This window comes from Caretta caretta, chromosome 6, assembly GCF_965140235.1.
Source record: "Caretta caretta isolate rCarCar2 chromosome 6, rCarCar1.hap1, whole genome shotgun sequence".
Lineage (NCBI taxonomy): Eukaryota > Metazoa > Chordata > Testudines > Cheloniidae > Caretta > Caretta caretta.
Genome location: NC_134211.1, coordinates 73,932,478 through 73,945,778, shown reverse-complemented (window position 1 = coordinate 73,945,778; position 13,301 = coordinate 73,932,478). Strand labels below are relative to the sequence as shown.

General features: G+C 38.1%; 1 protein-coding gene across 13 annotated transcripts in view; it reads left to right on the top strand.

Annotated features, from left to right (window-relative positions):
- RYR3 (ryanodine receptor 3) overlaps positions 1-13,301 on the top strand; it is a 564,793-nt gene that overhangs the window by 157,290 nt on the left and 394,202 nt on the right. For all 13 annotated transcript variants that reach the window (XM_075129723.1, XM_075129725.1, XM_075129722.1 and 10 more), the window contains exon 11: positions 9,672-9,836. In XM_075129723.1, the coding sequence (XP_074985824.1) occupies positions 9,672-9,836 (165 nt within the window). The remainder of the gene's footprint in view (positions 1-9,671; positions 9,837-13,301) is intronic.

Here is a 13,301-nt window from a genome sequence, read left to right as displayed (position 1 = left end):
CATTTCAACCCAGGTTCCTAGTTGGTCAATCTCTAAACCACAGGTTCTCAAACTGTGACCTGTAGAGAGCGGCTAACTAATCATATGGTGCTAGCATTTTTCCTCATTTCCAGTTGAGAAAAACAGTACAGATGGGAGGGGGAGAGGAGGTGAAAAACAGAAGTAGGCAGTGTGATTAACTGATTTCCAGCAGGTCAAACATTTATTATTCCAAGGACAGCTAAAAATACATAAATACTTTACTGATATTACTTTTTAATATAAGCAATTGTTGTAGTTGCCACAAGGATGATGTGATTGGAAATGGGAGGTTAAGTGGTCTACATGATCATGAAGATGCATGAGGGAATTTCTCTGTTAGGTGTGATCTGAACTATGAAAAAAATAGTAGTTTGAGAACCCCTTTCCTAAACCATCCTTGATAGACAGACGGCTACTGTCGTATTAAGGCAGATACCGCTTTTTTTAAAAAACACAAGAACAGTGCTTTTGACCAGTGGAGTCAGACTAACAGGTTAGCAGGGAATTAGCCTGTCCTCTGATCACTAGATATTTGGCTAAGTAATTTTCCAGCCCCTTCTGGTATATGGAGGCTATGCAACATGGATTGCATGTATGATATTGCCTGCACGGCGTATCAAGTAGTGGGGGACTTTGTCCAGTGGACAGCAAAGGTGAGTTGCCTCCTTTAATTGCAGGGGCAGGGCTTGTCTGGCAGGCTGGTAGTAAGGAGGTAAAGAGGCAGGAAGCAGTACAGCCAGACCAGGCTGTGGGAGGGGAGGGATGCTACACTTCTCCACCTGACTGGAAGGTGGGAGGTATTTATATCTAGAACAGTTCTGGGACCAGGTTAGTAGTAAGTGATTTAAAGGAGGAATCCTTTAAAGGAGCAGAGAAAAGAGGTTTGGGGCTTCTACAACTAGTATGGCAGGGGGTTAACCCTCCCCCTTCTTTATAAACCCCTTACGCATACATGAGAGGGGTGGGGGTTCCAGCATGGGATGTGTGGGACCAGGATTGGAAAATGGAAGGTCTAACAGCAGCCCCCCAAGTATATGGAATTACCTGCACTGTATAATTTTAGCTCCCAGGTACACCCCGATATTTAAGTATAAAGTTGCAATAATTAAAGCCATATCCAGGGCCTCCTGTCCTCCTTCCTGCATAGCCGAACAGTGCAGCAGGTATGTGGTCTAGCCTCAGGTATTTCCAGTACTGGCAATGCTGCAATTTACTGTGGCAACTTCACCCACTGCATAATTCCTTGAGGTTTCTGCTATCTTTTAGCCTGTATTTTCCCAGATATATTCTTTAATGCTATGATTGAAACATTTTGAACTCTTGACAAACACCTTAGATAAGTAAATACTTGAAGTTAACTTCCATATTCACAGTATTTCCTATAGTAAGTATTGGGAAGCTCAAGGGAATGTTGCAGACACTGAGGTAACCTTACCTATTAATTCTTATTCTGTACTTGTTGACAAGAATAATTGCTTCTGAGCTCCTTACAAATACTGCTTTGTGTTTTTTGTAGACAGGTATCACGTCTCCCCTTCAGGTTTCTTTTTTTCTGAATAATAAGCTGTCAAGGTTCCTCCCCCACTCTGAACTCTAGGGTACAGATGTGAGGACCTGCATGAAAAACCTCCTAAGCTTATCTTTACCAGCTTAGGTCAAAACTTCCCCAAGGTACAAAATATTCCACCCGTTGTCCTTGGATTGGCCGCTACCACCACCAAACTAACACTGGTTACTGGGGAAGAGCTGTTTGGATGCGTCTGTCCCCCCAAAATACTTCCCAAAACCTTGCACCCCACTTCCTGGACAAGGTTTGGTAAAAAGCCTCACCAATTTGCCTAGGTGACTACAGACCCAGACCCTTGGATCTTAAGAACAATGAACAATCCTCCCAACACTTGCACCCCCCCTTTCCTGGGAAATGTTGGATAAAAAGCCTCACCAATTTGCATAGGTGACCACAGACCCAAACCCTTGGATCTGAGAACAATGAAAAAGCATTCAGTTTTCTTACAAGAAGACTTTTAATAAAAATAGAAGTAAATAGAAATAAAGAAATCCCCCCTGTAAAATCAGGATGGTGGATATCTTACAGGGTAATTAGATTCAAAAACATAGAGAACCCCTCTAGGCAAAACCTTAAGTTACAAAAAAGATACACAGACAGAAATAGTTATTCTATTCAGCACAATTCTTTTCTCAGCCATTTAAAGAAATCATAATCTAACAGTTACCTAGCTAGATTACTTACTAAAAGTTCTAAGACTCCATTCCTGGTCTATCCCCTGCAGAAACCAGCATATAGACAGACCCTTTGTTTCTCTCCCTCCTCCCAGCTTTTGAAAGTATCTTGTCTCCTCATTGGTCATTTTGGTCAGGTGCCAGCGAGGTTACCTTTAGCTTCTTAACCCTTTACAGGTGAGAGGAGCTTTCCCCTGGCCAGGAGGGATTTCAAAGGGGTTTACCCTTCCCTTTATATTTATGACATAAGCCCTTTTCTCTTAACCTTGCCTCACAGTACTATCACTGTTATTATTTAGACTTCTGTCCTCTGAACTGCATTCCTCCTGGCCTGGAAGCATGTTTAGGACTTTTCTTCTCTCCATTCTTTGCACATTCACAATGCACTTCATTTCCAATAACTCAATTGCTTTTACACAAGCATCTCTGATACTAGGAATAATTTTTAAAAATGTGAATTCATACTAGATTCTTTCTTAATGTCTCCCTATAGAAATAGAGCAGAGGTGAAGAAGTCTGCGCCTTATAGAAAACTTAAATTAATGTATAAATTTTGTGGAAGTTTCATAGGCAACTGTACTGCTTTAAGTGAAGATGGGCTGAAAAGATGTTAATGACAGATACACCAACTAGTTTATCTGTTTTCTGTGGCCATTACGAACAACATTTTCAAATGTAGCATTTCCTGCAGTCCTATTTTGTCCTGATTTTTTTCTGAGGTATTGAGCACCCATAACTCCCACTGAAGTTAATGGGAACTACAGGTGCCCAGCAGTTTTAAAATCAGACTATTATTTAAGTTTTGAATATGGATTTGGGGGCCCACTTTTGAGCACCTCAGTTTTAAAATGTCAGCTTATATGTTTTAAGGGAAATATTCTATTGTGAGTGGCGAGGCAACAGTTTCCCCACAGCTGGTGGGTGTAATCCTGCTTTGAGATGGGATGTTCCCATTCTAGCACAGTACTTGGCATACTCTGCTAAACTGAGTTCAGCTGCCATTTATAAAACTTTCTGGGCACAACTATAGAAGAACTAGGATTAATTCAAAAATAATATTTTTGTTTCTTTTTTATTTTTTTTAATATTTCAGAATTCATATTTTCTACTTCAGGTTTTATTTTCTTAAAAGTATGTAAAGATAAAAATAAATTATTAACATCAGAGTCAAAGTAAATAACATTCTAATGCATTTAAAAGTCACAGATGATTCATACAGTAGCATTTGGCTTCGTTTCTACATATCTGCCAGGGTGTAGCTATCTTTGGGGATTAAAATGGCATTAGGATGCTGTAATAGTTTAACAGTTATCATAAAGCTTAATTCATTTTTGGTAGAAGATAATGAAATAGGTATTTTAGATTTCTTTTTATATGATAGTTTCCAAATGTTCAAATATTCATTATTAACTATATATTTTATATTTGTCACCAACTAAACACTGCATTTCACATGCAGAATTAAAATGGAAGGAATGTTTTCCTTTTTCCTTTATATTAATGTAGAAGAGAAATTAGAAAGTAGACTTCAAGCTTTGTATTTTCTGAGTTCAGGGACATGGAGCTATAGGATTGAAGTATTCAGCAGCAGCAATAAATAGGCATTGACAAGGTGCAGCCAGAGGCTCAGTGAGCTGGCTTGATCAGGCTATTCTTTTTATAATCCTGGACTGCAGGCCTCTGCTTCTGTCAAGTGGCTTTAACTTTTGCCAAGTGCTGTTAATAAAGGGAGAAATGGAGCAGGTGAAGATACCATTTTAATTATTGTCTAATCTACCTAATCATTTTTGGGATGGGTGAACTTAACCCTAAGGACCTTTCCTTACTGCTGTTTACAGAAGGACTACAGATGGGTCAACATAGTTCTAATGGCACCTTAGAGACTAACAAATTTATTTGAGCATAAGCTTTCGTGAGCTACAGCTCACTTCATCAGATGCTCACAAAGGCTTATGCTCAAATAAATTGGTTAGTCTCTAAGGTGCCACAAGTACTCCTTTTCTTTTTGCGGTTACAGACAAACATGGCAGCTACTCTGAAATCTGTCATAGTTCTAATCACATTCCTGTCCTTCCCTTCATAACAGAAGCCTCTCCTCGGTCACCACTCATGCTCCCCTCTACGAAGTGAGAACACACAACTTTCCCTAAGTCTATTTCCCAGATTTTTGACAGAATTTGCCCGTCCTCCTAGTATACTGACTGCATCATACAGCCTACCCTCCTCCATTCTGTCAGCCTTCCCTCCCTGCTCTTCCATTTGTTTGATTGCTGATTTTTTTCCTTGCCACCAGCCAGACCTCCTGGTGTGATTTGTTTTCCTCACCTGATTGGTTCCTGTCCTGAGAGAAGCAACCTGAGCACAGGTTATGAGGAGGGAAGAGAAGGGTGTTCCTTGCAGGTGGAAGTGCTTAGGCACTACCATGTTATGGGGTCTGTATAAATACTTAAAGAGAGACCAGGCTTTTGCCAAGAATCCTGACCTATCTACCATTTCAGCTTCTAGAAAACAGCCCTCTTCCCTTGAGAGTGGAACCAAATGTCTTAGCTGAAATCATAGGGAAACTGGCCAGCCTCCAAGGAACAAAACAGCTGGGGGGTTACCTAGTGTCACAAGGTTAAAATAAGAACTGACCCAAAAAAGCCAAAATTCAAGTTGTGTATTTATTTATGAGGTAGAAAAACTTTGTTTTGTGGCTTAATATTATTAACAGGGGCACAGTTGGAGGTTCAGTATAACTTAATTTAATATTTTATTTTGATAGCTAATGTTGTATTAACATAGCTTGATTTCAACATCATAACATGCTCCCTTTAAGCTTGTACTGAAGTAGTTTTGTTTCCTTTGGCATAAGCTTCACAGAGTTAGTACTATAGTCCTTTACATGTTCAAAGTTCTGTGCAAACATTAAGCGATTATTCAGCCAACATTAATAATTGGCACCAAAATGATTTTATTTTATTTGTGACATTGTATTATACTCTCTTTAGAAGTTCATAACGTCATAATGTCCTCACCATAAATATGCACTGAAATTAGATGAAATTTCATCTCATTTGGACGTCACAGTACAATCTCCAAAAACTTGATCTGACATTTTCCCATGGTTTTGACATTGTAATGGCATCCCCAAGGAGTACATGGTAATTTCATTTCATCTTGGCATTGCAATGCTGTCTATTCAGGCTTAAATTGACATTGAAATGTGGCAGCTCCATGCAAGTGAAAAGAGAATTAACATAGTTATGGCAAACATCATTAAATGCACTTCATGTTTTAATAGCTATTTTTAATATCTCAATATCTTGACTTCAAAGAGGTAAGATAAAAACATTCAAGTGCTGTTGTTATACTCAAGGACATAGGCTGTTTGGGCACTGGGATCAGAATAAACCTTCCAACCACAGACATGTGGTTTATGTTACAAAGGGAAAGAGACGGGACTTAACTTTAGTAAACACAAAGGGATTTTTTTAAAATCCAGGGTGCTGGACAAACACAGTTACTATAGCTCTTCCTGACTTTCTAGCTCCCAGGCTGAGAAAAATAGCCGATGCTGTACAGTGTTACCATAAACGGTCTATTGATATCCTGGCCTGGACTAAGTAATCATGCAGTGGATACAATACATTGCAGTATATTAAGCAATGTGTATTGCATGAATTTGGAGGCAGAGAGAGGGCTAGGTTTTCCACCAAAGTTTCCAACATTGACCATTATCAGTGAGATGATACTAGACTATATGATCTATTGATATTGTCCAGTGTGGCAGTTCTTACTTTGGTCTTTCTCGTTATGAGTTTGAGCAAATCTGGGACCCTTACAAAATAATTCAGTTGATTTACTCTGATCTGAGACCTCTAATTCAGTGTCAAGCCCTCTTCCCAGCCCACCACCATCCTTAACTTTTGTGCTCTGACTTCTCGCACACAGAGAAGACTGAATCAGGCTTATCAATATACCCAAACAGTATAAATACCTATCTAGATATTAGATAGAACTTTTGTTTGTTAAGGACCTGCTTTGTGGAAGGAATTAGGGGAGATAGTGAATGAAGGTTGCCTGTTGCCTAACTGTAGGGGGAACATGTGGAAACCCTGAGCCAGGCCTTGGTAAAGAACTCATCTTGATTTTCTGGGGCCTGAAGTTGGTATTATCACAGAATTTTAGAGAGGACAAATACCTTGTGCTTCATCCTTGCATCACTGGAACATTAATAGTAAACATAATCTTAGTAACATTGGTGGGTCTGTCTATGCCTGAAGCATTGACTGGCCTAACTCTGGTAACATTAGAAAGACTGTAAATATCAAAAATGCTCAGTCCATGTATTATTTTTTTTAAAGTCATAAAATTAAATGTCCAAGTTGCTGATGTCATCTGCAAGATTGCCTCCCACTCTTACTGAGTTAGATCCATAGGATCCATTTTGCCTGACACCAGAAATCAGATCGATATTTTGTGATATGTTTTGGGGGAGGTCCTCAAATAAATAAATAAATATTGATGAAAAATTGTTTACAATTAACCTAGTACTCATGTACCAATGAGTCTAAATATGATTTTTGAAATACATGCTCTCTGCCTCTAGATCTGAATATGTGGCATGATGGAACTGCTGGCTTAATCTATCTACGGCAATGCGATCTGCTTTGCTACAATTGCATTCACAGCAGTATTAATACTTTTTTGATAAAGAGTGAAATGCTTTCAGTGAAATGCAGTAAGAGTGGGAGGCAATCTTGCAGATGACATCAGCAACTTGAACATTTAATCTTAAATCTGTTTAGTCCAAGTGTAAAAAAAAAATCTATTTTAAGAACCAGAGCATAAATCGTGTTGATAAATGAGCTCAGTCTATAGTCACAACAGCAGTTTTCTTAATTCATGCTATCAGTCTCTTCATAACTCTCTTTCCTTAGTGCGTGTACCATATATATGGATCGGGTCAATGCAACAACTGATTATTGAAGTCCCTTGTATGTTTGGGCTGTTGAACTTTCAGAACTCCCTCTTTCCACATTGGGCTTCCACCATGAGATTGAATCAACCACTTAACTGAACTATAAATGTTGTCTGTAACTAGAGGAAAGTAGTTAATATTCCTCCGTAATAAATGTTAAAACATTTACAAATAATAATAAAATAAGCAAAATGCATATAAATATAATACCGTTAAATGATATTATACAGAGAGTATAGATTTCTACTATAGTACATATTTAGATACATAGTAGCTATACCTGTTTTTTACAATGCACTGAAATATTTGGAATCATAGGGCTTATCTACTCAGCGACTTAGTGCGCAGCAGGCTAGTGCATTGAACATTCACACCCTGACTTGCCATGCACTAAGTTGCTGTGTGGACCCTGCTACTGCTCACTAAAAGTTCTGTATTGAACTTTTGACATACTACTGTTTCAAATTTTTAGCGAACAACAGGAGAGTCCACACAACCACTTAGTGTGCAGCATGTTGCTGCTCTGTACATTCATAACCTGGCTTGCTGTACCTTAAATTGCCATGTAGAAAAGCCCATACTAAAATAATAAATTCCAAATGTTCTGTTTCCTTATTTAATTTACTGTCCGGGTCCTGTTAGTTTTGCAGTCATAGAATTTGCTGCAGAATCCACTTCTTGCTCCAGAATTGTACATTGCCACTGAAACATTCATTTAAAAAACAAACAAACAAACAAACAAAAAAACCCTTAAAAAGAACAGGAGTACTTGTGGCACCTTAGAGACTAACAAATTTATTAGAGCATAAGCTTTTGTGGGCTACAGCCCACTTCATCGGATGCATAGGATGGAACATATAGTAAGAAGATATATATACACATACAGATAAACTGGAAGTTGCCATACAAACTGTGAGAGGTTAATTAGTTAAGATGAGCTATTATCAGCAGGAGAAAAAATCTTTTGTAGTGATAATCAAGATGGCCCATTTAGACAGGTGACAAGAAGGTGTGAGGATACTTAACTTACAGAAATAGATTCAATATGTGTAATGACCCAGCCACTCCCAGTCTCTATTCAAACCCAAGTTAATGGTATCTAGTTTGCATATTAATTCAAGCTTAGCAGTTTCTCCTTGGAGACTGGTTTTGAAGCTTTTCTGTTGCAAAATTGCTATGCTTAATTCTTTTACTGAGTGGCCAGAGAAGTTGAAGTGTTCTCCTACTGGTTTTTGAATGTTATGATTCCTGATGTCAGATTTATATCCATTTATTCTTTTGCGTAGAGACTGTCCGGTTTGGCCAGTGTACATGGCAGAGGGTCATTGCTGGCACATGATGACATATATCACATTGGTAGATGTGCAGGTGAATGAGTCCCTGATGGCGTGGCTAATGTGATAAGGTCCGATGATGGTGTCACTTGAATAAATATGTGGACAGAGTTGGCACTGGGCTTTGTTGCAGGGATAGGTTCCTGGGTTAGTGGTTCTGTTGTGTGGTGTGTGGTTGCTGGTGAGCATTTGCTTCAGGTTGGGGGGCTGTCTATAAGCGAGGACTGGTCTGTCACCCAAGATCTGTGAGAGTGAGGGATCATTTTTCAGTATTTGCTTCAGTGGGAAGAAAATCTTCCAGTTGTGAACTGAATGTAAAGTGGTCTAATGGTAGCCTGAGTTTCCAAAAAGCACTATACAATAGTTGGAGAGATGTGAATAATTTCCATTAATCTCACATGGGTGCTAACTCTAAATTTGTCATTATTAACTAATTAATTGCTGATCATTATAGAGGAAATAACCAGCTAATTTGTTTATCCCACAATCCCAAGCAACTTTCTCTACATATACAATTTGTAAATTCAAAAATCACATTGAAAATTAATTGAACTTTAATATAAAAATAAATCACACTCAAATTTATTTATATTTATTTTCATATTTAATTCAATAAAATTCTTAGCTTTTTTTTATGTGAAGCTGCCACAGAATTTCTAGTCATGTACAGAGGAACAATTCAGAAACCAGTGTCTGCTGCAGAGCAGATGGGGTGTTGCTTTATTAACTGTGAATAAAAAGTGAACTAGAATTGTTTTCTGTTTTTGGGGGGAGAGGGTTAACATACATGTAATGCTAGCTTTGAGTAAATCCTCACAAAAGTTGAACTTATTGGGCTTATTTATTTAATTGGTTGTTGTGCTGAAAAATGGTTATAACCATGAAAGAAGATTTAAAATAAGCATTTTTTCTGAGGCTAGAATGTAACTTATTGATTTGGTTAGATCAAGGAATAAATTATGTAAAGGTGTACTTTTAGCTTCATCTGTTAGCAAAGTTGCTAGTATAGGCTTTATTCAGCATTACTGAGTATAATGTTTGCCTTTGACCTATTGAGATTAAACTAATACTTTTGCATTTTATTGTTTGTTTTATATTTTTTTAAACTAAAGGAAAAACTGGAAACTGTTCATAAACGGGACATAGAAGGCATGGGAGTCGCCGAAATAAAGTATGGTGATTCCATTTGTTTTGTCCAGCATGTAACCAGTGCATTGTGGCTGACTTATCAAGCACAGGATGCTAAAGCACCACGTTTAGGACCCTTGAAAAGAAAGGTAAGCGTTTAAAAAAATAAAAGTATAAGCTAAAATCATAGAAATTAAAGGTGTAAGAGATCAGTTGGGTCCTATTGCCTTTCATCCTGACAATGTTGAGGTGTTGAGTGCCTTAAACCCCCATTGAACATAGAAGGAGAGTAACGTGGCGCACGCCATGACCCTCCAGCTTGGCCCTTCTCCCCCTCTTCTCAGAGACTCAGGGACACTTCAGGCTGGTGCAACACCCATGCTCTTTATTTGTGATCAAGTCCGCAGCACCAGTTCCCACTATATACAAGTTTCAGAGGGTAGCCATGTTAGTCTGTATCAGTAAATACAACAGGGAGTCCTTGTGGCACCTTAGAGACTAACAAATTTATTTGGGCATAAGCTTTTGTGGGATATAACTCACTTCATCAGATGCATGGAGTGGAAAATACAGTAAGCAGGTATAAACATACAGCACATGAAAAGATGGGATTTGCCTTACCAAATGTCTGGGGGGGTCAGTGCTAATGAGGCCAATTTAATCAAGTGGATGTGGCCCATTCCCAGTAGTTGACAAGAAGGTGTGAGTATCAACAGAGGGAAAATTATTTTTTGTAGTGACTCAGCTATTCCCAGTCTTTATTCAGGCGTAATTTGATGGTGTCAAGTTTGCAAATTAATTCCAGTTCTGCAGATTGGAATTTGACACCATCAAATTAGGCCTGAATAAAGACAACCCCCCCACCTCACTTCCAGCCTTTTAGCTCCTGCTTACCAGGCAAGCATCAGGCTATCTGCACAGCCCCAATCCAATCCCCCAAGGAACTGATTAAGCCTCTCTAGTAGCACCCTGCCACGCGGAGTTATATATATTCATCAGTTCCTGGAGTGCTCAGCAACTTGCAGAACTGAGCCCTAATGGTCACTATGATTGCCCAAATATGGGATTTAGTCAATTTATAATATTAAGGCTCCCAAATATAGGGTTTAGTCAACCTCTAGTATTAAGGCACCCATGATATTCAATTGGTCTCAGTTAGGAAAACCATACAGCTACAAGAAAGAATTTGAAAACAGTCTTACTGAACAAATGAAACAAATCAAACCTCTTAATAGATAACTCACCTTATGGAGAAAACCTCTAGCTTTCTAAATATTTAATTCTCTTTACTTAAGCAGATTTCAAGATAAAAAGGAAATACCCTCATAATTTAAAATTTTATTTATTTTTGTTAGATGAAATGGGCAGACTTTCTGCAAACTTTATATTTTCCTTCTTAACTACTTGCTAAGTACAACATGTAGAAGATTTGGGAAATTGTATTACTTTTTCAGTACTACACGTTGTTGTGTGTCTCTTCCCCTACACCTAGAAGGGAGTCTAAGACCAAAGCATCTCATCCTGGGAATCACATTTATCATGCTGATAAGGAAGGAGGATTTTTCAGGCCCAATTAGGGATAAGGTGTTAAGAAAACCTTTACTGTTACAGCATTAAGCTGTTAAACATTTAACACTGAAAAACACAAGTAAGGCTTTCATTTTAACAATTTCCCTTATTCCCTTTCACTTTAGTTCTATAGAAGTGGGTTTTTTTGGTTTTTAAACGGGGGACCCTGCCTACTTGACAGGGTTTTTTTAGATGATATTAAAGATACTGTTGTGGTTTTCTTTTTTTGTGCTGGAGGAAGATAGTTTAGATGCTGTTGAGCTGTTTTTGCCCTTGTTGTTTCCTTTAATACAAAATGAAGAAAACACACATAAAATGGGAGAGAAAAGAATATGACAGATAGAACATGCAGCATCTATCTCTGGTGCTTTCTTTTTGCATTGCATCCTCCCTGCTGGAGAAACACAGGCACAGATTAGGACAAGATTTACTTAGTTCACAGATCAGGACATCTGTTGGCATTTTAATTTCATGGAGCAGTTCTATAAACTTCTTATAATGCTTGTAGGAAGTATTCCCCTTTTATGATTCAGTTTACTAGAAAGTAACTGAAGTGTGTAGTGAAGAGGTAGGTATCCAGATAATACTGATATCGCTTAAAATCAAGACTGGGATACTCAGATCTGAGCTGATGAAAAGAAAGGGAAATCCTTGTACTGAGGCATTCTCTTTAATTCCCAAAAATTGTAGACTATCTCACTCTTGACCTTCCATTATAAGGGAGAGATGCGTTGAAGTGATTTCCTTAGTCGGAGGCACATGACCACCTATTTTTTTCAAAGTCCATGGACATTTTGTTTAGAATAATGGAGTTAGTAATAACATAGTTTATCTACAGCATTTCCCCAACTTATTGTTAGAGCTTGTTATGGTAGACTGTACAGTTGGAACACATTGTGCGAATGAGAAAATGAAAATGTTGTGCTGGGCACCAATGATATGGAACAGGTGCCAAAAGAATTAAGTAACCTCCCTGTGTCATTCTTTTAGCAAGGTATTCAATATCTGAAAGCAAAATTATTTCAGCAGATGCTAGTTGTACAGCTAGTAGTGGCTGACGCATTGTGATCATCCATCAGTGGTTATGTTTACAGGGGCATTAAATATATATTTAACACCCTCAAGGATCCTTTCTCACTTTACAAACTCAACAAACTGATATTAATCATTTCAGCCACACTTAAGATGAAAGGGGTATTCAGATAGGTTGAATGTAATTACTGGGGCAAAAATGGGGCAACAGGGCAAATCATACTACTCTGGCCAAAAGTGCCATGGAATTGAATGACTCCAAATGAACCTGGGTTTTACATCATCTTCAAAAGTCAGCATGGTGTTCTCTCATCTTATGCTATTACAGTGGGGGAATAGTTGAAGACAGAGGTAAGACCTACTAAAACATCAGTACCACTTCTTGAAGCTCCTAAGTGTTTCTTTGAGGTCTCCCATCTAGAAAGGCCTGGACTGACTGTACTTAGTTTGGTGATCCATCAGGAACCCAGGTCAATGTAAGAATGGTTAGATGAATCAGGAGAAGTTTTTGGTAAATGTTGATGCTTTCAAAACATCATTCCTCTTGCTGGGTAGTATGTCTTATAGATGTTTGTCACTCTAACTGGTTTTCCTGTTGGTAGTTTTTCCATGCAGGAGTCCTCTGGACTGGTGATTCTTAAAATAGTAAATTCAGTCCTCCTTTTCCTGCAAGGTAGAGCTTAGAAAGGAAAGCATCTTTGTTTTTACATTGACATTTTGTTATGTTATCTTTAAAAGGAAGTTTAAAGAATCTCCAAGGTTCACTAATAATCTCTCTTCCCATTTTCTAAGTGGACTTGCTAGAAGAGACTGAAGAATTCATTATTCATTATTGTTATAGGCAAATTATCAGTATTAGAAGTGCCTGGACAAAGTGGATTTCAGCTATTATATAAATACTATAGATATAATTCAAAATTAGGTAGGAGATTTTAGCACAATATTGAAGCAAGAGGTGCAAAGTATTAAAATTACATTTGAAATATTGTTTCTGCCAAATGCAAGTTATTTGT